Consider the following 25,450-nt stretch of genomic DNA (forward strand, 5'->3'; position numbering starts at 1 on the left):
TGTGTACAAACAAAATCTGTAGAGAACCCTAAACGATAATAATATTATATATACCTAGTATGGTGTTATATCCAATATTCTATATGATAAGCTAGAAAACCGGGACGCCGACGTGTAAAATGAAAATATTATAATGAAAATATACGTGTTTGCGAGTGTGTGCCATATATGTATATATATCAATATACGATGTTAACGTTCGGCGGCGGCGGCTTGGAAATAAAATTTCGCAGTGGTCGTATAATATTTAACAGCCAGCGTCGTTATTCGCAAAACGTCCGACGACACAGCTGCGCCATACACCGCGTAAATGCCGCACGCCGACTGTACATGTACGCGTTTCCAAATGTCTGCCAAACTAAACGCTCTTGTGTATATTATTATGTGCGTATAGCTGTTTTTTTTTTTTGCATCCGAATTCACGCAGGTAAATAGATTTATTATGCAAAGGCTGCACGAGTAAAATATTATATCGCGTAACGTCCGGCCCGGGGGGGGGGGGGGGGGGTGGGAGTGGGTGCTACGCGCAGGTGGGCGAGAGAGTATAGTTCTTTACGGGTCTCGAGTGACCGATCAATTCTGTTTAGTTATTCGCGCGTCGCCGTTGATATATTATTGCGTGCTGCATATATATACCAGCTATATAGCTTGTACTTTTGTCGAACCACAACGATGTTTAAGAATACCTACGAATGTTCAAAACCGTCCCGACGACTATAACAATATACACTGATGTAGGTGACAAGTCGCTGCCACAAACGTCCATTTATATTAATCGTATATGTTATACATCGAGTTATATATTATGTATAGGCATACATTCGAACGAAGCCATTCGATGCTGCAGTATGCTTTACACAGGATTCCACATTTTTGTCACCTCGCGCTGGCTGACGTCTGAAAATATGCTTATTCGGCGTGCCTTGTGGGTATTACGAGAGGAGTCGTCAACCACGTTGTTTTGGGGATTTCGAATTCAAAATGTCACGTACATAATATGATGTCAAGCGAGGGTACGTCGCGATAACTGCAGTTCGTCGTCGGCATCGCCGCAGATAATTCGATACATGGATGTGTGTGCGGGCTTACGAGCTTTCGCACTCCCGAGGCGTTTGGGGAGATCTCATCCCGACGATTTCCCGGGGCGCGCGCCAAACTTTCCCGAGTCCGCGAAGACAAAGACAAAGATGACGACGACGACGACGACGCTAAAAGCCTGGCGTGGTCGACGAATACACGTATATACAATATGTTTGCGCCGGAAAGTCAAGACCCCCGCTCGGAAGGCAGTGCGGCGGGTTGGTTGGAAATCGCCTCGGGACTAGCACGCGACAATTATAATATGTATGTATGTTTGTATGAGTGTGCATATATATATATATACATGCATAGAGACGCGCAAAGGTTATAAAGGCCACGCGGCGGCGGTTGCTATATACTGCAGACACTTTAAACTTTGCGACGCCAGCGGCGGCGGTTGTGCGATCCGTATCGAAAACGCCGGCGGTCGGATAATCTGTCCGAAACGGATACGACTAATGTGCGCGCGGTATAATATATATTACAGTGTTTTCCCCGCCGCACGTCATATGTGTGGTGGTGCTCTACCAGGCGACCCACGGTCCTCCGTGAGCCGTTTAATGGCGGGGGCGCTCGGTTTTCCGGTGTTTTGGAAAATTGCCTAAACTCGTACACACATACACACACATATTATATATAGGTATATGTGTGTGTTTGTGTGTGTGTGTGTGTGTGTGTGTGTGTGTGTGCGCAGTGATACGCATAATAAGCTGGGTGACGCCACGAAGAGACTTGGCTCGGTGCGTATATATTATGATACGCGTACGTATAACGACACGCGGGCCTTTTGTTTATTTTCGTACAGACGTGTTAAGTATATACTGGTATTGTATACATATGTGCGATACACAGGGTGCTTGTATATATTATACAATAAGTGGTATTTGCGCGAAAAAGATCGCAAACGTAGATTCGATTTGTGTTTATATTTATGGTCGCGTAATATATGTGTGTAATGCCCACTAAAGTTTATACGTTGATACTACATATTATTATTATAATAAAACCGAACCAAATAATAATATGCGGGAAATGTCTCTGTAAAAACTTTATAATATGATTTATAACAGTTTAAATCGTTTTATAATCGAAAAGCGTTATACGCGTGCGTCTATGCTCGAAATATTCCAATTACGAGAGTATATAATATTATAATATTATAACGTCATGTCACATATCGTACAAAGGTATATGTTATATGCATATAATATATATATGCCTACCTATTTTAAAGAATAAATATGTATATACATTATGTAGTTGACCAAACTGTAAAGTGGCGTGAGCTAAACTCAACCTGTACAAATAGGTTTATGTCAAAGGCAACATTTATTACTGTCAAAATAAAAACTGTTTTTTTTTCCAAAAGTTTGAAAAAGAATTGGAGACGCGCACTGTTCAGGAGTCATAACACACAATGTTTTCTATTTTACGAAATAACATTTATCACAGTAGCTTATTTTAATATATTATATGTGACATGATTTATGAATAGGTACCTGGTACCTAATAAAATCTATGAAAAAAAAAAAAGATAATTGTCATAATAATATGAATATTAAATTCGTTATATAAGTTTTCCAAGCAATTTTGTTAGAAGCACATTATAATCTCTTCGACTAAACTATACACAGCTGTCGCATATATCCGGGCTATCCGAGGTACCTATACATTACACACTTAAGTCTTTTTAAATGTTTCTTTTCAAAACAAACGTTACGCGTTCCCATGCGCGGTAATACACGCGGCTCGTTCAATATAAATACCATTTATAAGAACGATAATGAAGAGTTATGTTATGTCATTATTGTTTAAGTATATACCTATATGCGTGCATTTAATAATTATCAAACACAGTAAAATATTGTATTTGGTAACGCGCGCGCCGTGCTGTTAACATAATCATTAGGTATGAAGTTTTGAATTTTAATTCTCACTCGCACTGCATATACCTATTATTATAAGTATCACACTCGACGCCGGAACCTTTTATTTTTATATCAATACGCATGTTTTTAACGAACCCGGTATATGGTATATTTTACCGGTGTTTTTTGTGAGCATAAACAGCGCGACACTCGAGTATCGTAATGTAATATAATAATAACATTAATCATCCTATATTCCCGGCTATTATATACCTACCCGTTGATAATAATAATATATTATATAAAACGCGTATCATGCGCCGTTTATCACGCCGTATATCAATTACCTGACCAATTTAGACATCCTGTCGACTGCCTACGTCATGTGCGCGTTAAACATATTATTGTTATTATTATATCCATATTATATACTCGTATACAATAATATTATTATACTTGTATACATGCACGGTGTACCTACACGTATGTATATATGCTATATAATGTATACACGGCAACATTTATAATATATATTATATGAACGTTTTAATCCCCAGAGTCCTATATATATATATATATATATGTACATCGATTATTTCTCGGTTCAGTCGAGATATCGCGGTGGCACCGTCAAAACAAGCGCACCCGCGGTCGTCCTCCCCCGCGCGTATAATCCCGAATTAATTGAAGTCGGTCACCGAGACGAAATAACACCACCAGCACCCGCTCCGGTATCATATACAATATTATAATATATGACGACGACGACTTTTGCCGATGACGATATAACGCGTATGCGAACGGTCGGACGATGTGTGCATACACGCGCATATTATATTATTTGCAATAATGTGTTTCGACTTATCTCAAATATCTGCACATATCGTATTATATATACTCCCCGCGGCATATATATAAATATATTCAACCCTTGACGGGACGTTACGCGTATTCGCACTGTTGTGCATACTATATATATATGTATTACGTGTGTGATGGGTGAGTGTGGGTGTGTATGGATGTGTGTGTGTGTGTACGGTCGACACCCTGCGCCCCCCACGAGTATGAGCAAACGTACGAAAGTCATCCATTATTCGGCTGTCTGCCTATATTAGAAACGTCTGCTAGCGCGCGGACCCTGCGCCGCCGGGAGAGTGCAATTTATTTTACGAATATGCTCCAACGGCTAATTTTTCATTTCGACGTCTGCGGATGTTATTTCTTCTTTGTGCAGTTTTTTTTTAGTTTCGGTACACGCCACGCCGTCACCGCTCACCCCCCCCCCCCCCTCCCCCACACACCCGCGGAAGCCGCCGCGATTCTAACGCAGTCAGTCGACAGCCAACCCTTCTTCGCTCGGCGGCGAAAAAAAAAATAAAGAAAATGCTCGTGCGCGCGTCCGAATTGGAAACGCGTTTCGCAACAGCCGGTGAATACTAAACGCGCGAGCGGGAACTTCGTGCCGAAGTATATATATATACTTCTAACATGTATATATATATGTATGTATGTAGTACGTACAATATACATTTACACGCCGTTTGAGAACATGAAATATATGTATATAATATAATGATATGATGCACAAATGCCGAACCTTTAGGCCACCAATATAATATGTATATATATATAATAATATTTATATAAAAACTGCGCGCACTTAGGTGTATATAACATATATGTGTATATATTATTGTATATATGCACACCTATATTGTGCACGTAATATAAACGTTTCGTGCGTGTGTCTGCGCCGCCTTTATTTTATACGCGCGTGGCTACAATATCTATGTAGTGTTTAGTATATACAGTCAATTCTCCCGTCTCTCGTTTAAATCTATTAAACGGTCGGCCGCCGACGGGGACGGCCGGCCGGCCGGTAGCTTTTGAAACGGCGCCAGGAGCCGACAATGACGGGGATAGGGGTCAAGTCCAAGAATTTATTTCCGCCCGCGGAGGTCAAGACGACGAGGATGCCGGACGGGTGGGCGGCGGCGGCGGGGTGGGTTTTGAACGGCGGTTTAACGAGCCCATGGGAAAGATTTCGCCGGCCGTCCCTCCCGACCAGGCGATGGAAATAATAAAAAATAAATAAAATGAAAATAAAAATCCTTTAACCGCCGCCGGTAAAGGTCAATATACGACGTAATATACGGCAGCCCGTATGAGACGTCGTAAATGGCACGATCCCGCGTGTCTACACCGGTGCAGTTGTTGTTGTTGGTGTAGTGTACTTGTCGGGGCGTTTAATCGAATTACATACACACACATTATATATATATTTTTGTATACGAACCGCTGAAAACGTATACGTCGTCGTTATATGCCCGAGCTACTCGAACAGACGGGACGGTTCTGATGGTTCAAAAATTATGCCGTGTGGTTTCGGAATCTAAGTAAAGGTATATAAGTACCTCTAACTCTAAGTTTTATCTGGGAGCGTTTAACTCTTATAACGTCGGTTCTTATAAATATTATGCAATACGCCGTGTATGAGATGTGAATCTAAAAATCTGAGATGGCGGCTAAATTGTTTTTGGAAAAAAATACAATTACAATTTTAGTAGGTACATAATAGATTATAATATAGATAACCTTGTAGATAAGATTTTATTATAATTTTATGTATATTTTAATTTATGGATTTTAAGACGCATGAACTATTTATTATATCAATAAATACATAATAATATTGTATACAATTTTCAAAGATAGTGGAGGGGAAGAGCTAAACAACTTTAGCCCCCCTCCCTGGTTCCACACCTGATTATAAGTTTGTACGACTGTGTCGTTCTATATAGGTATGCACCATGCATATTACATACCCGTACAACAAAAATAAAATACTTATTAATAATAATCATACTATAATATCGAATTATAGTTATTACAATGAAGCTTGTTGTTTTAAATACATTGGGTGGTCAACAGAACAAACATGTCTGGGGTTTACTCCGTCTGTTTAACAACCTATACTCATTTTTTAATAACACCAATCGAGTATTAGCACAAAAAAAGACGTGCAAACGTGAATGAGATATACACCAATATATTATTGATGTTGAATCCATTCACAGTATTACATTTTATTGATCTTTTTGTTAATTATTGTTATTATTATTACTTTGTCTACTAGCATGTTGCTACACTCGCTGTCTATCTACACGAGAAACTGTGCGTAGTATATAATACAGTATAAGCTCTATCCATGATATCACTCCTACAGACACATCGCGCGTGACGGCGTTTTCTTCGGCGAAAACTGCACCAGGCGAAACACTCGTCGACTGAAATGTGTCCTCTCTAATATATAAGCCACTCTAAGCGGCCGATCGGACGAGGAGATGGAAATCGTGGACGAAACGCGTATATAGTATCCGCCGAACTTATCTCCTAAGGCTGTACTTATTAGTGTGTATATATACGACGACGACGACGACGACTCTCGCGTTATTTAATGTCAACGGACGGCCCCCGCCCTAAGCTATCTAACGATCCGTCGTCGGTTTTATCGCTTTTATATTCTCGTTATTATTACTGTCATTACACACCGCACGATGTATGCGCGAGAGTATACTATACGCGTACAATATTATATGTATTAAAACGTAACTCTTATTTTATCTCGTTCGACGGCGATTATATGCGATTTTTGGACCCGTATTTAACTGCCCCGCTGCAGCGTGTACAATATAATATAGTGTGTACATACCCGGCGAGGGCGCAGAGGTGAAGTCGCGGGCGTCCATTTATACGGTTATTATTATAATTTATTGATTAATTCAGTTGTTTCCAAAGTTTAAACTAATGTAAATTTCGGGTGGATGTACACATCGCAGTCGCGCCTAATGAATTAATTATTATTGTCAATATGTTATGCATATAATAATATGGCTGCTGCAGTACACATCAGTGTCATCACGTATTATACTATCGTAACGTACACGTAAGCGTGTTTTACTTCTAGAGAATTATAAACTATTAAAATAATTAACGGTTTTGTTCATTACGCCCTGGCTAATGTATAATTTAAGTACCTACATACTGATGAATGATGATTCAGAACGAAATATAACGATATATTATCTAGTCGATGGCTCGATGCATTAAAAATCCGTGGTTATTTTTATTTTTTTTTTTGGTTTGGTTTTTATTCGTACATATTAAGTTGGTTTTTGTATGAAAAAAAAGAAAAGAAAAGTCCTCAGGAATAATGACATGTCAAGAAAAGAATATAATTTATATCGGGAGAAAACGAGAACTAAAATCTACAGAACAATAATATGGTATAATATTATATATATTAATAAATATATAGGGTGATTCAACAAGCATGCTCACTCTTGTTTTTGTTTCAATTGTATAGTGAATTAATTCAAATTCTGATTTTTGGAATTTTTAAATATACTTGAACACCATATTTTCAAATTATTGATTTTTTGGCGGTGTTACTTAAGGAGTGTTCTATGACGATACAAACTTCTATTTTTCAAATGAGAACCTCCTTTTTAACTCTAAATTATTCAGTGGGTATTTTTTTTCAAACCGTTGATGCACTGAGTTCAAATTTCGAACGACTTGTTATTCAGTTACCTATTAAGATGTTTATACTAAGGATAATAATCCTTCAAAAATGGTTTTACAGAAATATAAAATAGATGTAGTATTTATTGCAATATTGGACCATTTTTACCAATCATAATTGTAGATAGATTAATATAGACCATACCTCCCATATCTTCCAATTCCATTATCATGACGTACCGACCAGCTACCTATTATGTCATACCGCATTATATTTATTATAGGTACACAAAGATAAACAACTCAAAAACGAATCTTTTAAAATTTTATTTCGATACGTAAAAATATTCGGAAAAACTATCCGCTAAATATAATTTACAGTAGGAGATGGAGATTTCATTTGAAAAACAGAAGTCTTACATCTCCACAGGAGATTTACAAATATACGGTATATTCAAGCACCATTAAAAATTCCAAAAAATCAGAATTCGAACGAATTCATTAGGTAATAAATTTAAAAACGGGGGTGAGCATCACCCTGTACATTGTATTGTATACAGTTGTGCTCATTAAAATACCATAAAACACTAGGACGAAGAGACTTCCTCGCTCCGTCGTGTTTTGTTCGGCGTGTATATATATACACGCAAGTAAGCCGGGTTTTGTTCTGTGCGAAACGGGCGAGTCACTTATTATTGTAGCATTGTGTATATATATATATATATTATATGTACAGAAATCGAGCAATACACACACGCGTATGTATATAAACGTATTATTATAATTATTACGCTCGATCGTAATGTGAAATAGGCAGACGAATATACGTCATAATAGCTGGTACACATACACCCACCCACTCGCCCACCCACAGACACACGAACATAATATTATACCCATATTCGTGTTTGTATATTCGATGAAATAAAAATACACCACGTCGTATATGTATGTATACACGATAATACGGCAGCTCGGCAGTCCGTCATTTACCAGTGTGCAGCTTTTATTATTTAGGTACCTTCCCGTGTTGAAAAATAATAATATTGTTATTATCATAGCGTCGCACGTACAGACGAGAAACGCGCGCGCACTAATTACCGAAAAAAAAAAATAAAACGATAATGTGCGCTTACGATGTTGTTATTAAAATTACATTATTATCATATTTTTTTTTTTTTTTTCGTCTCCCCTCCCGTAACACAATATCGTAATGGGATTCCGTGGCATGTCGGAAGTGTTGGGCAGGGGGTATGGGCGCCTCCTAGAGTTGTCTTGGACTGCGTAGGTAGGTATATTATTATAATACGGCGTATCCAGTGTTGTGGCGCTGCAGCAGCGTAGGGTGAAAGCGGGTGAAAGCATCGCGTGACAACTATACAGCGTGCAGGCGGTGGCGGGCATATATTATTGTGCATTTCCACGGTGCACACGCCCTGCGACGCGACTTATTTCCCGCAATAATAATATAATATATATACAAAACAAAATATACGTACCGAGTAGACCCCGGTATAATAACCTAGTAGACGCGTTTTCGTAGGTATACACTTTGCGTAGTGAATATAATAACAATATCAAATCGTAAAAATCACTCTCCCTCGCCCCCCCCCCCCCCCCATGACAAGCGTAGAATCCTTACAATAATATATTATATACGCGCGCGCGGTCGTGGTCCGGTACACATAAAGAAAAAGTAGTAGTAGCTATAGTAGAATATAATATTGTGGCCGCGGCCTAAGTCGAGTGGGTATAATAATAAAAAATAGTAAAGGTTTGGTACGTCCTAACCCGCGCCAGGTATTATTGCTGCGGTTGTATCCACCGCCGGGGGTAACAATACCGCGATTTACACAAAGCGAGAGAGAGAGAGAGGAAAAACCTATGAAAAAGATTTGACAAAGAGACGCGCGAGCGGGGAGGGTGGAAAAAATAATACTACTCGATATTCATAAAGTGTATGTTATATTATTATCGTCCTGTATATATATATATATATACTCGTATCTCCGGCAGACTGTAAACACTTCGGTCTATGTTATTTATCGTATATACAGCCGCCGCCGCGGTGCGACTCGTCTTGTTGTTATTATTATTTATTTTTTTTTATTATTTTTACGGCCGACCGACGCGATGAACTTTATCTTACGCACGTCGAGGATATTCGATTTCCAACGGCGAATCCCATTTTGTTTAACGTCTTCGCGCCGGGGGTGGCTTATATACCATGCTCGGTTATACGACTGAGGTGCAGTGTCGATTTATATATATTATATTATATTATATACGCAACCGTATGTAACCCGGTCCTCAAATTAGGAATTATTACACCGTGATGATGGCGCGGCGAACTTGATTAAAATAAAACGAAAGTGTTTTTTTTGACGAAAAACGTTAATTTTAAATTCTCCGTGACGATTCAACTATATAATAATATACAATATTATTAGGAATTGTCTATAATATATTACGCGTTGAAAAGATGATTTTCGCACGTTTTTTGATGTTGTATCATAATATGATGACTGTAGTTGTACAAATAATTTTATGTCGCAATAATAACCATCTGCAACTTGTACTTTTATATTTTATAAACCATGGTAACGAAAGAAAATAAGTTTCATCTCTATACCATGACTTCTAGCATTTAAAGTGCAATATCCTATATAAGTGACGAATACTTTTTTGTTTAAGTAAAATTAACAATAAAACCGTGATTCTAACTTAAGCCCTACGTAAAAATGTTGACGGTTTTTAGATATAATATTAGGTACCTATATGATTCATTTTTGCATAGTTATATGATTCAAAATTCTCAATTTAATCAAGTGCGATATTTTAATATTATTAGCTATTATTAATACAAATTTGTTGTCATATTTATTTTTATAACAATTATTTGTGATGTTTATTTTGTCGACGATGACTCAATACATAGTTAAAATCCTTGTATAGCCATGCATATAATATTATTGTTGTTGAAAAGCTCGGTATATAGGTAACCGTATTGCTCAGTGTGTATTTAATTTGATGTACGTCCAGAGTCCAGACTTCAGATGATTAGAATTCAGAATATTATATTATAATATAGGTATGGTCTTATGTACAGAGGGGTACACGCACATAAAATTCGGATAATTTTTCAAATCGATTTGCATATTGCGCGTTTATATAGTATTATATTATGTTTATGTACGGTAGGTATACCGTATAATACAATATTGGTGCTTTACTGAAAATTCAATTTGGCGAAATACATAAACTAAAATCGCATTATCGCGCATTACGATGCGCTCGTTGCCGACATGTGCTTTAAACTAGAAAAGAACTTGAAAAAGTGCCCAGAAATTTTACTCGCGAAAACTTTTCCCTTCATTTCGTGAAATCAAATAAAGATCGAAATACTTAGGAGATTCTGTTAAAACGCGTCCGCGTTACTGTATGGGCCGGAGAAAATTGAACAATGTCCGTTTTAAAAATTACTGCACAAGTACAATACACACACGACGACGTTGGTGTGCTCTTGTTTCCGGAAGTCTTATAAAAGTTAGGGGGGGGGGACAATCGAATAATGTGAAATCTTGTTTTATCTTCAAACAGCGTAGGTGCCTATATATTATATATTATAAGAACATTTACTGCAATCGATTTATTGTTGGCCAACTTAAATCATTATAATATGGTGGGCCAACATTGTTGGTACTATCTATGAATATAATGTGCTGTCGAAAATATAATTATTCATTCGAAATATGTTCGTTGTGTTTCGTGTTTTACCATAATGGAAATGATTTCAAACGTATAATATAATATGAATTATGCGGTATTATAATATTGTATAATTTGTTATTATTATGTAAGTAATTATTAGAGGTGAACCTTAAAATATCGAACGATAGTACGGCTATTATACCTACATATTATTATATTATTATTTCGATCCGTATAAAATATATTATTTTGTACACATTTTTCCATTTAGTGTGAAAGGCAGTACGCTGTATAACAATCGAATATCTTATATTATTTTCACGTCCAAGAAATAAGTCCATAAAAATACGCTCGGAGGTGAAGACGTATTGAAAACAAAATTTGATTAGACCAATGGCGCTGTGGTGCAGTGGCGCTCTAATGGAAACGTATAAAACGCGTATATATATAGCCGAGGTGCACTATTGCCAACAGGGACGGAGACGTCTAAATAAATGTTGTTATTATATTATGTATGTGGCTCGGCGGTTGAATTAAATTGGGTGTGAACAAATTTACACGCCCAACAGTTTTTTTTCCTCTCGATATAAATATATTATCGACTGTTGAAAACCGTTTTAAAAATATTAATTTCAACGCACATATATAATACGCTCGCGATGATGATGATGATGATAATAATAATGGTAATATCTTAATTTCACTTACTACGTCTAACGCTCCGGAGTGAAAAGTATGTACTGTCAAAGAAAACACCGACGCACCGGAATCGATCAAGTTTTGAGAAGGGGCGAAAGGAGGGGGTTACGTATGTTGATGCAACGCGGTGTCGACGGAAGCGACTGCACTTGGGAGAGGACATTATTAAAGTGTCGCGTAAAATGAAAAATCCTGTTCACGCTTTTCGGTTGTCAAACCGAATACCGAAATCTTAATATGTACCGCAGTGTGTGCACCTACAACTGTACATCGTTGCAACACCATTAATTATAATAATATTTGATATTATACCTCGCGTAGAGCGAAATCGGACGGGTTCGTTTTCAGTTGCACCGGTCCAACTTCTGCAATATAATATATAACAATATGAAGTCCTTCATTTAATTTATATACGTGTGCCCGCGCATTAATTTAACGGTGAAGAAACGAGCGTGTGCCATCTGGAAGACAAAATATCTGGTTCACCCCACGGAATATACGCGGAAGAACGACTCCGTCGACTAAAGACGCTAATTAATAATATTATGATAACGACGATTGTGGTGACCATATATTATCATTATTAGATGCAGTTAGGTACATACGCGGATAATAGTTTAATACCAATACATACCTATTATACCTATACTCGAGATGATATAATGTTGTATAATATATTCGTAGGTACCTTATACGTAGTAGGATTTGTAAGGCGGTATATAGGTATTCCGTATAAAGGTAATAAGAAACTTACTTGTATATTATTTTCCTGATTAAAATATAATTTTTAATATAATACGTGTTAATGGATTTTCGTATGGAAATATATTATATCATACAATATACATAGGTGACCCAATTCATTCAATGTTATCAAATAAAATATTATTAATTACAGGTATAAGCGTATAACAAATAACAATGTAGTCGGTGGACGGTGGACAATTGACATATTATTGATATCAAAATTGAAATATTGTGACGTGTTATTACGTTTTTGATAGAGTGTTTTATTATTTTATTTTGTTCATTGTTTGGTTTGATATATATTTTTTTTATTTCATAAAAATTTATATACAATCTATACAAAATAGAATTATAAGCGAATGTGATTCAAAATATTGATACGTATATGTATATATGTTATGTTTTTTTTGTGTTTTTGTTTTTTAATGAGCGGATCCATCGGAATAATTTGTTTGGTATGTTAACTTAACTTGCAGGTTTAATTTGTTATTTCATAAAGGAGAGTTTGTTTAATGTTTTAATTGATATTCTGTTCAATGACAGTGGTTAAATAAATGTGATGAGTGATTTTATAAGAAAATTAAATACGATTAGGAAAGTTTAATATTAATAACTGAAAAATGAAAAAGAATATTTTGTATAATTTTTTTTTTTTTTTTTAATCACCTATTCACTATCACCTATTTTATCGACGAATTTATAATTTTAGCCTTTAGGACACTCTTAATTTTATTAAATATCACAAACCATATTATTTATTATAATTATTGTTTATTGATGTTCATATATATAAGCACTATTAATTACTTCAATATTGCTATGATTTATTTTAAATTTATAATATTATTATTGTGAAGAAATTAAATGGAACGTTTTCCAAGTACGATATAGTAACACTGTCATAGAGTTTGTATTTGCGACTGGTAAAAAGTGATTTTAGTTAGTACAGTATAGCATTATAATAATTGATGTGATCTCTTGTGATTTTGGTCACCAGCATAATATATTATGAGTATACATATACACTATATATAACATGGTAAAAGTTCACTCGTAAACACACTCAGTATATTATATATAGGTGTTCACGCAGCGTTGTTTTTCGGCATCGTCCCCCTCGCCATTAAACGTGCGCCTACCTACCTGTATAATTGACGTACTTAATCCGGATTATTATTGTCGCTCTCGTTGACGTAGAATTAAAAGCGCTTTTCTTGTCGAATCACGTTCACCGTTATAATGGTCCGGAATATACCTTGCAAGTTCTTTAGCTGTAAAACTCCCATACGCGCGTACCCTTCGCAAAACCGTTCCTGTACTATATATAAATCATGTCAACTATTTTATACGCGTTTTTCGAAGTCGAGTTGATAGTGAGAGTTTAATATTTTTTATTTTGTCGTTTTCCAGGTCAAAGTGATTTTGAGAGTTACCAAAGGGGCCGACGAACAACCAGCGACGTCGGCCGAACATGGTAACAACTTCATGTCGGTGGACAAGAAGCACAGACAACTGACGTTAATTGATCCGAACGCACCTCCGGCCAGCGACGGTAGTCGGCGCGTGGGCGTCGCCGCTCCCAAAATGTTCGCGTTCGACGCACTGTTCACGCAAGAAGACTCGCAGGTAATACACGAAATATCAATCTCGCCACTAGGTACAATAAAAATATATACAATAATATATTATTATGTTATACGACTTTTTACAATATTATCATTGTAAGCGCCGTTGAAAATACACGGACGCACGTTGTATATCGTAATCATTATTATTCTTATCATCATCATATCAGCATCGAATCCCCCCTGAGACTGGATATTCGGATAGCTTTTGATATTGCAATGTTTTATATTAAAATATACACCGTTGGAATATAATATATTAGAATAAATTACGATTGAGTGCGGCGTGGAACACATTTCAACCCTCGTCGTAATATTATTGTTCTCGACAAAGATTTAAGGATATTCACTTTTCTTCCTGACACGTTTATTATACCGGTCGTTATCATATTATACCAACATATTATTACAATATTTTTGTCATTATTCCATAGGGTTGTATACACGTGATTATCATTACTATGGATACTTGGATCATTCGGAGTTTGTGGTTCTTAAAAAATTAAACTGAATACATTCAACGCGTATATTAATATTATATTATATTTTTAAAATAAAATATTTACAAGAATAACCCAGTAATATAAATTCTATGATTACAAGATTACAATATTATGAATATAGAACTAGCACTTATTATGTACTTACTTAATATTATTAATTAACGATATGGGATAATTATACGATTTGTTTCTAAGCCATAAAATTAATTTTAACTTTTAAGACTTAACCGTGTAAAAACCAACGATTAGCTAGGCTATGGTTTTGATTTCGGTATGTAAATAAATTGTTTTTACCCCCCCCCCCCCCCCCCCAAAAAAAAAAAAAAACATTTTCGGTTTATAAGCTTGGCTGGTTATCGCGAGATGCCATTTCAGCAAAACAATATATACCTAATGTCAAGCAATAAGGGACACATAACAATATAATAATAATAATAATATGATACAAATAAATTACGTATCGGAGATTGCTGCTATATAAATATAGCTGCGCGTAAATAAAAAAAATATTCAACCGATTATCCGCGCAAAAGCTCGGTGTTTGCGCAATGCGGCGACAGACGCGCACGAACATAATGTTATAGCCGGTATAGGTATGTATACGCGGCGGGGTCCATTTCAACGGATGCTGCAGCAGGTATATATATAATATTGTATAATGTTATATGCGTATGCGCCGCCGCGTTTAACTGCATTCTGTTTTCGGTGCAGGGAAGGGTATATGAATATGATAGGTGGGGTGGGATGGAGGGTTGAGGACATGAGACAGTATAATTCGCGCAACAGACATAAATCTCTGCAACTCGCTCCTGCTCGGATATATATATAAAATAATACGTGTACATAAATACATAGGTATACATTCACACATATAGGTGGTGTGTGAAAAAAAAGTATAAGTGCTGATGGCGCGGGCGACGAGGGGCGTTTTAAACGGGCGCGCGTACGGGATTTTCCGGCGGTTTACTATCGGGGCACCGCTCTAATAAAAAAAAAAATAAATAAATAAACGAGCCGCGGTTAACGGCGGATATCCGTTCGCCGCGACGGCGGGGCTGGTGCTGCAGCAGCAGAGATAGATCGGAACTATATAAAGCCGCTATCGGCACGCCTCGACGCGCGTGCGTGGTATAATTGCTTTGGTGGAGAAGAAAAAAAGATTTGGGGTGAAAAAAAAAACAACGTCTCGGCGACAAAACGGTCTCGTGGTTATCTGGGACAGAGTCGGCCGCCCCTCGGCCGCCCCTCGCCCGCCGAAAGATGCTGCGCGAGATCGACGTAAAAATAGCGCGACGGAAGACCCGCCGCCGGCTGTACATGCGGGTATATACCAGAGATACCTATATATGTCATACGTGTATACCTACGATATAATTTATCAAAGCTGACGCCGACTAACTCGGCAACTAGCTCTGCTGCACCGTGTACAGTACTCGCGTGCCGTGATGAGTAGGTGGGGAAGGGGTCCCCAGTGGTTTAGTTAATCTCGTATACGCGCGATTTCTATATATTATTTTTCGTCCGCTTCTTCTTTCGTGCGGCCGTGTACCTATCACACACTCAGCTAAACCTACACTACCGGCACCTGCACATATTATATAGGCACATTGCGTATAATATGATCGACAGTCGCAGCATCTGTCTAACAGACCATGCTACCGCAGAGAAAGCCAGCGAGTGACTACAAAATTATCAAAAATGAGGTTTTGATGAAATTCAAATCATCGTTTTGCATATAGTTATAATAATTCAACCAAAGTAAAATAATACAGAAAAAACAACATAATAATATGTAGTGTCAAAAATGTGATTATAAAATATACGTCATGACATTTACAGAAATCGTACGTTTCCTAGAGGAAATTACAGAAAAAAGCGATTCTTACGACTAATAGCAGCATGTACAGTACAGTTGATGCGTTCATGGTTAGAACTCAAAACGTTTAATGCTTTACTGCATTTTTTTCTAGAAATTCTAACACAACAGTTGTTGTATGTCTTGCAATATTTAATGATATAATATAGATAATAATTTCGTTGTCATGAAGCGATTTATAAAACAATATTCAAGTAAAGATTCATAAAAAAATATATTTTTTATTTGGGTTTTTTACTAACAATGCTAAATTATATTAATGATCCTAAAAATGTTGAATGTACACTAGTATTTGAAATGTGTTTATGTCTATAATGCTAGAGAGAAAAGCAATGACTTCAAATCAATTTATTTACCTCAAAATAAACAGTTTTTTTTTAAATGTATGTCATAATTTTTCGTCTACTTCAGTGACATCTATACAAACTTGAAATATTTAATTAATTTGGGAAAAAAACAAAAATACAAGTTTCTGATTTTACCAGTAGCACGGCAGTTCATATGCGTCCAAGTAACATGCGCGTTCACTTAGGAGGTACGCACGATGTATAACGAGCCCTATTATGTGTACGTGCTCATAATAATATGTTGACACACCCGCTGATCCTTTATGTCTTGTAATCACGGAATCATTATTGTTTGTTTTTTTTTTTTATGAGAAATTCGATTTTTTACGGAGATTTGATTTTAACCCTCGTAAATTTCCAGTTGGATTTTTAAATCTATGTCAAACCAACCAGATGAATAATTCACTGAATTCTTTAATATGCTATTGAAATACAAACGATTAATAGGTAGATAAATACAGAAAAAGAAATTATAACAGTATGTATTATTTATTAATCATACCACAGTCACACTATATAATGTATATCAATCATACAGTTATATCATAAAATCCAGCGTGTAAAGACCATATTTTATAAAATTTGATTTCTAAACGTTAAGTGAAGCAAAGTGCGATTCACCGAAATATTTTTTCGTACGCGTGAGGCCCTACAACTCGGCCGCTGCAGCAAGTACAAAATAGTTCAGTTGTCGAAACAATATAACAAGGCGTGACAACTAGGTATATAGGAATCGTTAGCTGTTTATTAACTATCTACCTACCCATTGATTATTATATACCTAATATATTTTATTTGCGGTAATGCGGTACGAAATGATTAACACCGAGGAACAAAGCACGACGTATATAACACAAGAGACGAAGTCGATACGTTATGTACTATAGGCGCATGTTTGGTGGCGACGTGTTATATTTTTTGCATCGATAAAATTGCGTACTCTGTATATAATAATAATAATATATGTGTACGGCGTACGCCGTTATATTGGCGTTATTTTATATGTTATGTACCTACTGGATTTGACATGAGAAAAATTGCACGTCCCTTAAGTATCGTTTTAAGCGATATTTCCGTGGTGGTATATATCGTATAATACTATACTCGCTCTATGGCAGTATATACACACATATTTATATAATGTATATTATAAGGCCATACGTATTATAGACGCATCGTGTTTGCGTAATACCGCTTATAAGAGTTTGCATACAAACGTTCAGTTTTCAGTAAATATTTGTTGAAGAGTGAAAGCCATTAATAATGTTATGAATACGCGTTATATTTATACATAATATATACTTCAATGCTCGTCTTTTCCTAATTTTTTATTTTTGTTTACAAGAACCCTTATTTAATTTTTTTTTAAACGGAACCTTTTTTTTTGTTACCTGTTTAGTACCTATATAATAGGTATTATATCAATGTGGTCGTACTGATTATGATGATTAAATACCCCTGACAATGTTGACATCCATTATTTTCAATGATGCTGATCAATAAATTGTATATATTTTTATTACCAATAAAATAGTGACATAATAATATATCAAATTTAATCAGAATTTCGATTTAGCTTTAAGTTTATAATTTATATACACGTAGACATGTAGTAGGCACGTAGTAGGTTGGTACTGCAACACCATAACTAAATATTAATGTTAATTAAAAAGCGTTTTATATAATTCATAATTATTGCACATAACTATTAATCTTTTAGATTTAATCATTATTCATTATTGTATGATATTCCGTGTATGAATTGTCTAATTCCCAGCTAAAGTGTTGTCATTGGATGGCTACTTTTCTCAGGTGTTTCATTTCATAATATATATATATATTATATTCTGCTTACAGTCTTATTGTAGGGGACAGAGTGGCCGACCCGAGTTCGATACCTCGGTCGCGGGTGGCATTTTTCTTCGAGCAAGTCACGGTGCCCGGAGAACAAGTGCCGCCATCCCCCACCTGGGCATGGCAGATACCTACGGGTGCCCAAATTAAAAATTCTTCCAAAACAAACACACACGTGTGTAAACTAATCTACAGTACCCTCCCCTACAGTACCACAGGCTAATGACCTATTAGTCGAAGCCTTAACCCTAATAAAAAAAAAAAAAAGTCCTATGGTAATAAATAAATTGCAGATTGTTTGTATTAAAATAAAGTTTAAAAAAAAAGAATTGTCAAATAAGTTTATTTACAGAGCCATAATTTGAATAGGTTTGATGAAATATTATGTTAATTGATTTAAAATTAAAAAAACATTTATATTCGGCAGGTGGACGTGTGCAGTGCTACATTGATGGACGTCATACATGCTGTCATTCATGGAACCGACGGATCTGTATTCTGTTTTGGCCACCAAAATCTAGGTAAGTCTATATATTATATTTATCATGAAACTCCCCACGAATTTAAATAATAGAATCAAAATTGATGATCGATTCATCATTTAATATTGAACTCTAATGGTTTAACAAACGTCCATCTACATTTAAATGGTAAAATGTAGTTTGTTAGTTAAATAATTACGAGTAGTGACGAGTGCAATTTAAATGGAAGATAAATTATTATTAATAATAACAATAGCGTCACATACGTCAATAAGGAAAAAAAATATAATATTTTCTGTTTAAATTACAATAACGCGGATAGTATAATTAAAAACGGAAGTATAAATCATATGATAATATGTTAATGAGAAAATGAAAGTTTAATTTAGCTAAAAATCCATTACCTTTTTAATATTTTATTATATTATTCACAAATTGAAATACCAACCATTTTGGTTCAATATATTATGACGTATATTGTATAATAATCTCAATTATCCTCGCCTAATTGAAATCATAGGGGGGTATTCGTATAATCAGATTAATATTCAGATGATTTATATTTCTTTTTTTTCTCTTTGAATATTTAATATTTTATGACATATATATTTTAATTGTAACTATAATTACGTACCTAATTATCGTGTCATTCTTTTGTCTTTTTAACAATACTTTTAAACTTTAAACTTTTAAGCAAAAAAATATGTTGCTTATACCCCAAACTTACATTTTATTTCAAAAATTTTAGTTACATATTATTACTTATACTCCTAACTAAAATATTATTACTTATGGTCTAATATAAAATATTATTGCTTGAAATACTTCATTGTTGTTCTATAGACTATATATAAATGGTTATACAAAGTATCCACGTATTTAAAAGCTATTGATTATTGCTGTATAGTTGACCTGCAGCAGTAGGTATAGGTAGAAGAATTTATTCGATTAGTACGAAATCGCCTATGATGAACGCGCGAAGCGTATTTTTGTAATATTTTGTTACTTACCTATATAGAACTACTCTAATAATGTGGCTGTTTATCGAGCGCCTTTTTTATAATGTTTTACGAAAAATATAAGCATTTAAAATTATAAAACCAATCGTTCGCGTAGAAATGAACACGTGCGGTTGATAACGGCTCTAATTCAAATTACGATATCCGCAATATAACTGATGCCGCGATTACATAATATTTTTATTTGGTCTCGATACCATTATTCGAATATTATCCGTCGAATATAATTTTGGAATGACATCCGCGAGAGGTGCGCAGAATACAGACGATTACGATGATGATGATGATAATACATAATATAGTATGTAGAAACCACTCTCGCTTCTGCAACCCGCTCGCCGCAATCGAAAACGCCTAGCGATTTCCTCCTTCCGTGTATAATATACGATTATAATAATCGTCCATGCAAAATATTTTATCCTCTTTGAAACCCACGATCGGCATGATGACTTTGAGAAACGCGTACCGCATTTGCCTCGCACACACATAACAGTATTATAATATTGTCTTATATCGTATGCGCAGTGTACCTATATTGTGCAGTGTGTAAGCGGTTGGACGGCGTTTAGGCATATTATATCGTGTAGTGGGTGTGCTCTGCGACACGTTCCGTACCTATTAACGAAACGCAATAAGTCGGGCAGATGTCTTCGTGTGTTTATATAATATTATTATACGTACCCGATGCACAACTTTATGGGTGTCACCGACCGCGCGCGAAGTCCATAGACCCATAATACGCCACATAATATTGCACGGTTGGCAGGCAGAGCGGAAGCGCAGAGGGTATATTATAATAATATATTTCGTTTAAAATTCAACAGGCGGCTGCTTCCGCGGCCACGCCGACGACGAGCGTCGTATATATTATTACATTATTATTATGATTATTATTACTATCACTATCACTATTATTATTATTATTGCGGTATCCGCGGGCGACCGTTGACTTATTTACGCGCGGTGGCAAGTTTCGTCAAAGTTCACTGATTGTTATATTATAATATATAATATGTATTATACACAAACCGTCTCCGAGCAAACTTCATTACCTTACCACCGCCTCCCGCCTCGCTGTTTGTTTTGCGCATTCCAAACTCGTGTCTATATGATATAAACTTTAACAAGACGCCGGCAGACTATAACTTGCATCTCTCGACCGAGCCCGGTGCGATGCACAAAATTCGTTTTAATGCGGTATATTGTATCAATCTATCTGTATCTGTATCTGTATCTAATTCATTCACTATACAGGGTGATGACTTAATAACTATACCTATTATAACGTTTTTGAAAATGTTGTATTTTGAATATTATTTAAGGTGTACCTATATAATACGAGAATGACATATACATTTGACATTGCCACAATTATCTTTTCAATAAACTTTAAACGATACAATTAATTACATATAAAAAAACTATTCAATTTAACTATTCACGTGCCTTTATATTTTATATAGGTACGTCTTAGTAAAGTAGGTACCTAATCTGCTTCAGACCATGGGCGTAGTTTACCATTAAATAAAACAAATATATAATAATATATAAAGTGGCATTAGAGGTATCAACAAACATATTAGGGCGAGTAAAATTTCCCATTGATCGCACACCTAATAAATACATGTTATTAAATAGGTACCTACTATTTTCATCTTATTTACTAGTTTTTCGTATGTACAAGATATCTACAACCTATCGAAAAAATACTTTTACAAGGTGAGATACAAAATGCGTACATCAATATTACCCATACGAATCCTATGATATTACACTGCTATTAGCACAAAAAAAGTAATTTGATAAGTACCAATAATTGTAAAATACAAAAATAATAAATATACCCAACTAATAAAAAAAAAAATTTCAAGAATTACCCAATATTTAATATTTAAAGGAAGGAGGAATTAATTTTTTAGTACCCGCCATGGATGGAAAAATGTTCAATACCGCCCTTTTTAAGGTTGCAATAATTTAATTATATCGTCCAAAAACGTAATTTCAAAAAAAATTTTATCTCATTTGAAAATATATGTTATATATGTTAAATATATGTGTGTTTACCTTTCAAACAATCACCCTGTATATATCCCGTATGTATATTACATTTATGTTTAATACCCTATAGCTTAGCTGCATCATATAGGACCTATAATACGCGTATACTAGTAGCGAATACGTAATCAACGCGTCGGCGGCGGTCACGTATTATTTCATATACATGTATACTGCGCCGTAACTCGTGACCGTGTACCTTTCATCGATACAACTACCGTAAGTGCAGATGGTGGGTTTCAAATTTATGAACGAAGCCTCAGATTTTATCATGCACGTTTTTTTTTTTTTTTTAAATAATGAGCGCTAAAACGTGATAAGGAGGAGAGAATATATATTAAATAGTATCGTATACAATTACCGATACCCCAAGTATTTACCTTTGTTATATACTTATGTACGATTCCTGCCGATATTATTAAAATATCAAATGTACTTATCACTATATCGTACTCTCGTCCGAAAATACAATCTTAATCAACAATATTAATGGTTATTAGAAGTTTACTAATATATGTAAAAGCGAATAAGTTAATATTATTTTTAGTAATTATTTATTACTTTATATTTATTATTCATAGTAATAGCTATACTTGTTAATAAAACATTTAAAAAAAAAATGATGTAGGTACAAGGCATAACGACACATAGTAATATGAATTTTTACTTTTATATACCTATATTATCATTGATTTTATACTTAATATTCATATTATTTTTTATAGATATAATTTTATATTGGTGCAAAAGGCGTAGCTATTTACCTATAGGTAAATTTTTTTTATATCTTTGACGCTTAAATCATAAATTCCATAGAATATTATAAATTATAATGTATTTGCCAGGTCGCCATCCCCGGCCGACTTTATCCCATAAACGGTCTGTCACTGTCGTTGTCAACATCCCGATCGGATCACCGTCAATCATCCGTACAATTTATTTTGCGTTATGTGGTTCAGTGCACACTGTCGCCTCGCGTACGTGATATTATGTTACAAATTAATATAATTATTATATAAATACTATTACGCGTTTTTAAAATACACAATTATATTATGAAGACGTTTCGCCGGTTCCGGTTCCGGGCACTACCCTCGACATTTCCAATGGTATTGCAAATACAGGCGTTTCGACAGAATTTTTTTTAGGTGCGTTTGTTTTAAGCTTAAATTTAAATCTAACTTGAAGGTGGGTTCGCACATTCTCCTTTGTAGTCATATCAATCTATGATATAGAACCATTATATAAAGCAAGGCTGGGCATTAACGAGTTGAAAAGTTAAAGTTAAGTTAAAAAGTTAATTTTATTTTAACTTTTTAACTTAACTAGTTACTTATGGTTTTTCATTAACTTAACTGTTAACTTACTAAATTTCTTTCTTAATTAACGTGAAATTAACGAGTTAATTTTTCATTTTAAGAAGTATGTTAAGTTAATTTATTTTGTTTTTAATTTTATAATATTTCACTATTTCACGTTTTCGTGTCAAAAAATATGTATCATAAATTGTTTAAAGTTAAAAATGTATATCATTCGAATCTAACTTGTATGGAAATACTGTATGGAGTATTAACACTATATCCTATAATTTAGTTTGGGGTTGGAAAAAAATTAAGTACGCTAGCGTTGTATAAACAAATTAACTTTTTTTTAACTTAATAAAAAGTTAACAAAAAGTGTGTATTAACTTTTAACTTAACTGAGTTAAATTAACTTTTAACTTTAACTTTTTATTATTGGTGCATATTAACTTAACTTAACTGAGTTAAAAAAAATCATTAACTTGCCCAGCCTTGATATAAAGTAACATATTTTTGCATATACGTTCGAGGCGTTAATTGTAATATAATATAATTATAATATTTTTTGCATAAATACGACCTATGGGTGGCGCGCGCTGGAGGGGGGGGGGGTGTCTCAACACCAACAAAACCCACTTGCCGGCTAGCCACTGCGTAGGCTCGGGAATAAACACATAACATTTACTGTTGACTTCATTTCCGTAGGTAGGGGACCTAGTAAAATATAGTTTTAAATGTGCACAATGTTTAAAACGGCGTGTTCGAACTTTGCGCAAAACTCTGCGATGCGTAATAGTTGTACACGTCGTGATAAATATATAACATAATTTCAGACTTTGTATATGACAGCAGAAACGATATATCCATAAACGAATAGCCACTATTGTATAAAACATGTGCGGGCAAGCAATAACGAACGGGCGGGAAGGTTATATAAGTTTATAAATGATCGGCATGCGATGTGTAATGAACCGTGTGAGATAAACGGGTAGACGATGAGATATCAATCGCACGACAATAATACGCAACGTTGACTGCAGAAATAAAATAGCAAAATCTAATTTATTTTTGAAAATATTTTCTTCGATTTTCACTGTGAATTAAAATAAGTGAGTAGTACACAATAGGTCACGAAATATATTGTATTTTCGTCTTATCATATCATTATGTTTGAACTGTCTCGAATGAGTATTATTATTATTATTATTGAATCACCGTTCAAATGATTTGGACATAAATTCGAGTTATGGCGATCATTTTTTTATTTCAATAGTTCACAACTCTTTCGAATGGAAAAAAAATATTTAACGCTTGTGTGCACGCGCACAAAATATGTAACGCAATATGATATTAATATGTAGTTAAAATTATTACTTTTTTATAACTACTTCGGTTTTTGAAGTACAAGCACACAACTATACATCATTATAGTACGTACAGTATAATATTATAAAACCTTAATGTCACGAGTGGAAAAACCAATCTAATTTTGACCCAGACCTACTACAACTCGTAAATTCCCCGTAAACTCGAGACAATATTTGGCCAGAGCCCGAGGGTACGATCATTTTGTTGGATTTAAACGGTTTTTGGGTAGTGAAGAACGATTCTGCAAAAGCAGCTCATCGCTGAAGGAGCAGGAGCAGGAGGTGGAAAGCTTAGTTGGCGGCAAACAACCGAAATGCTATAAACGGCATTTGCGGCAAACAGTCCGTCAGCCGGTACCCTTCTAAATAGTAATGAAACCACTACCACCGCC

The 25,450-nt window shown here is 35.1% G+C and overlaps 1 protein-coding gene across 4 annotated transcripts in view; it reads left to right on the forward strand.

Annotated features, from left to right (window-relative positions):
• Positions 1-25,450, forward strand: part of LOC132939802 (kinesin-like protein CG14535) — a 183,573-nt gene that overhangs the window by 142,525 nt on the left and 15,598 nt on the right. For all 4 annotated transcript variants that reach the window (XM_061007179.1, XM_061007181.1, XM_061007180.1 and 1 more), the window contains 2 exons: positions 14,040-14,255; positions 19,262-19,355. In XM_061007179.1, coding sequence (XP_060863162.1) covers positions 14,040-14,255; positions 19,262-19,355 — 310 coding nt within the window. The remainder of the gene's footprint in view (positions 1-14,039; positions 14,256-19,261; positions 19,356-25,450) is intronic.

The sequence above is a fragment of the Metopolophium dirhodum genome, chromosome 2 (assembly GCF_019925205.1).
Source record: "Metopolophium dirhodum isolate CAU chromosome 2, ASM1992520v1, whole genome shotgun sequence".
NCBI classification, from domain to species: Eukaryota; Metazoa; Arthropoda; class Insecta; order Hemiptera; family Aphididae; genus Metopolophium; species Metopolophium dirhodum.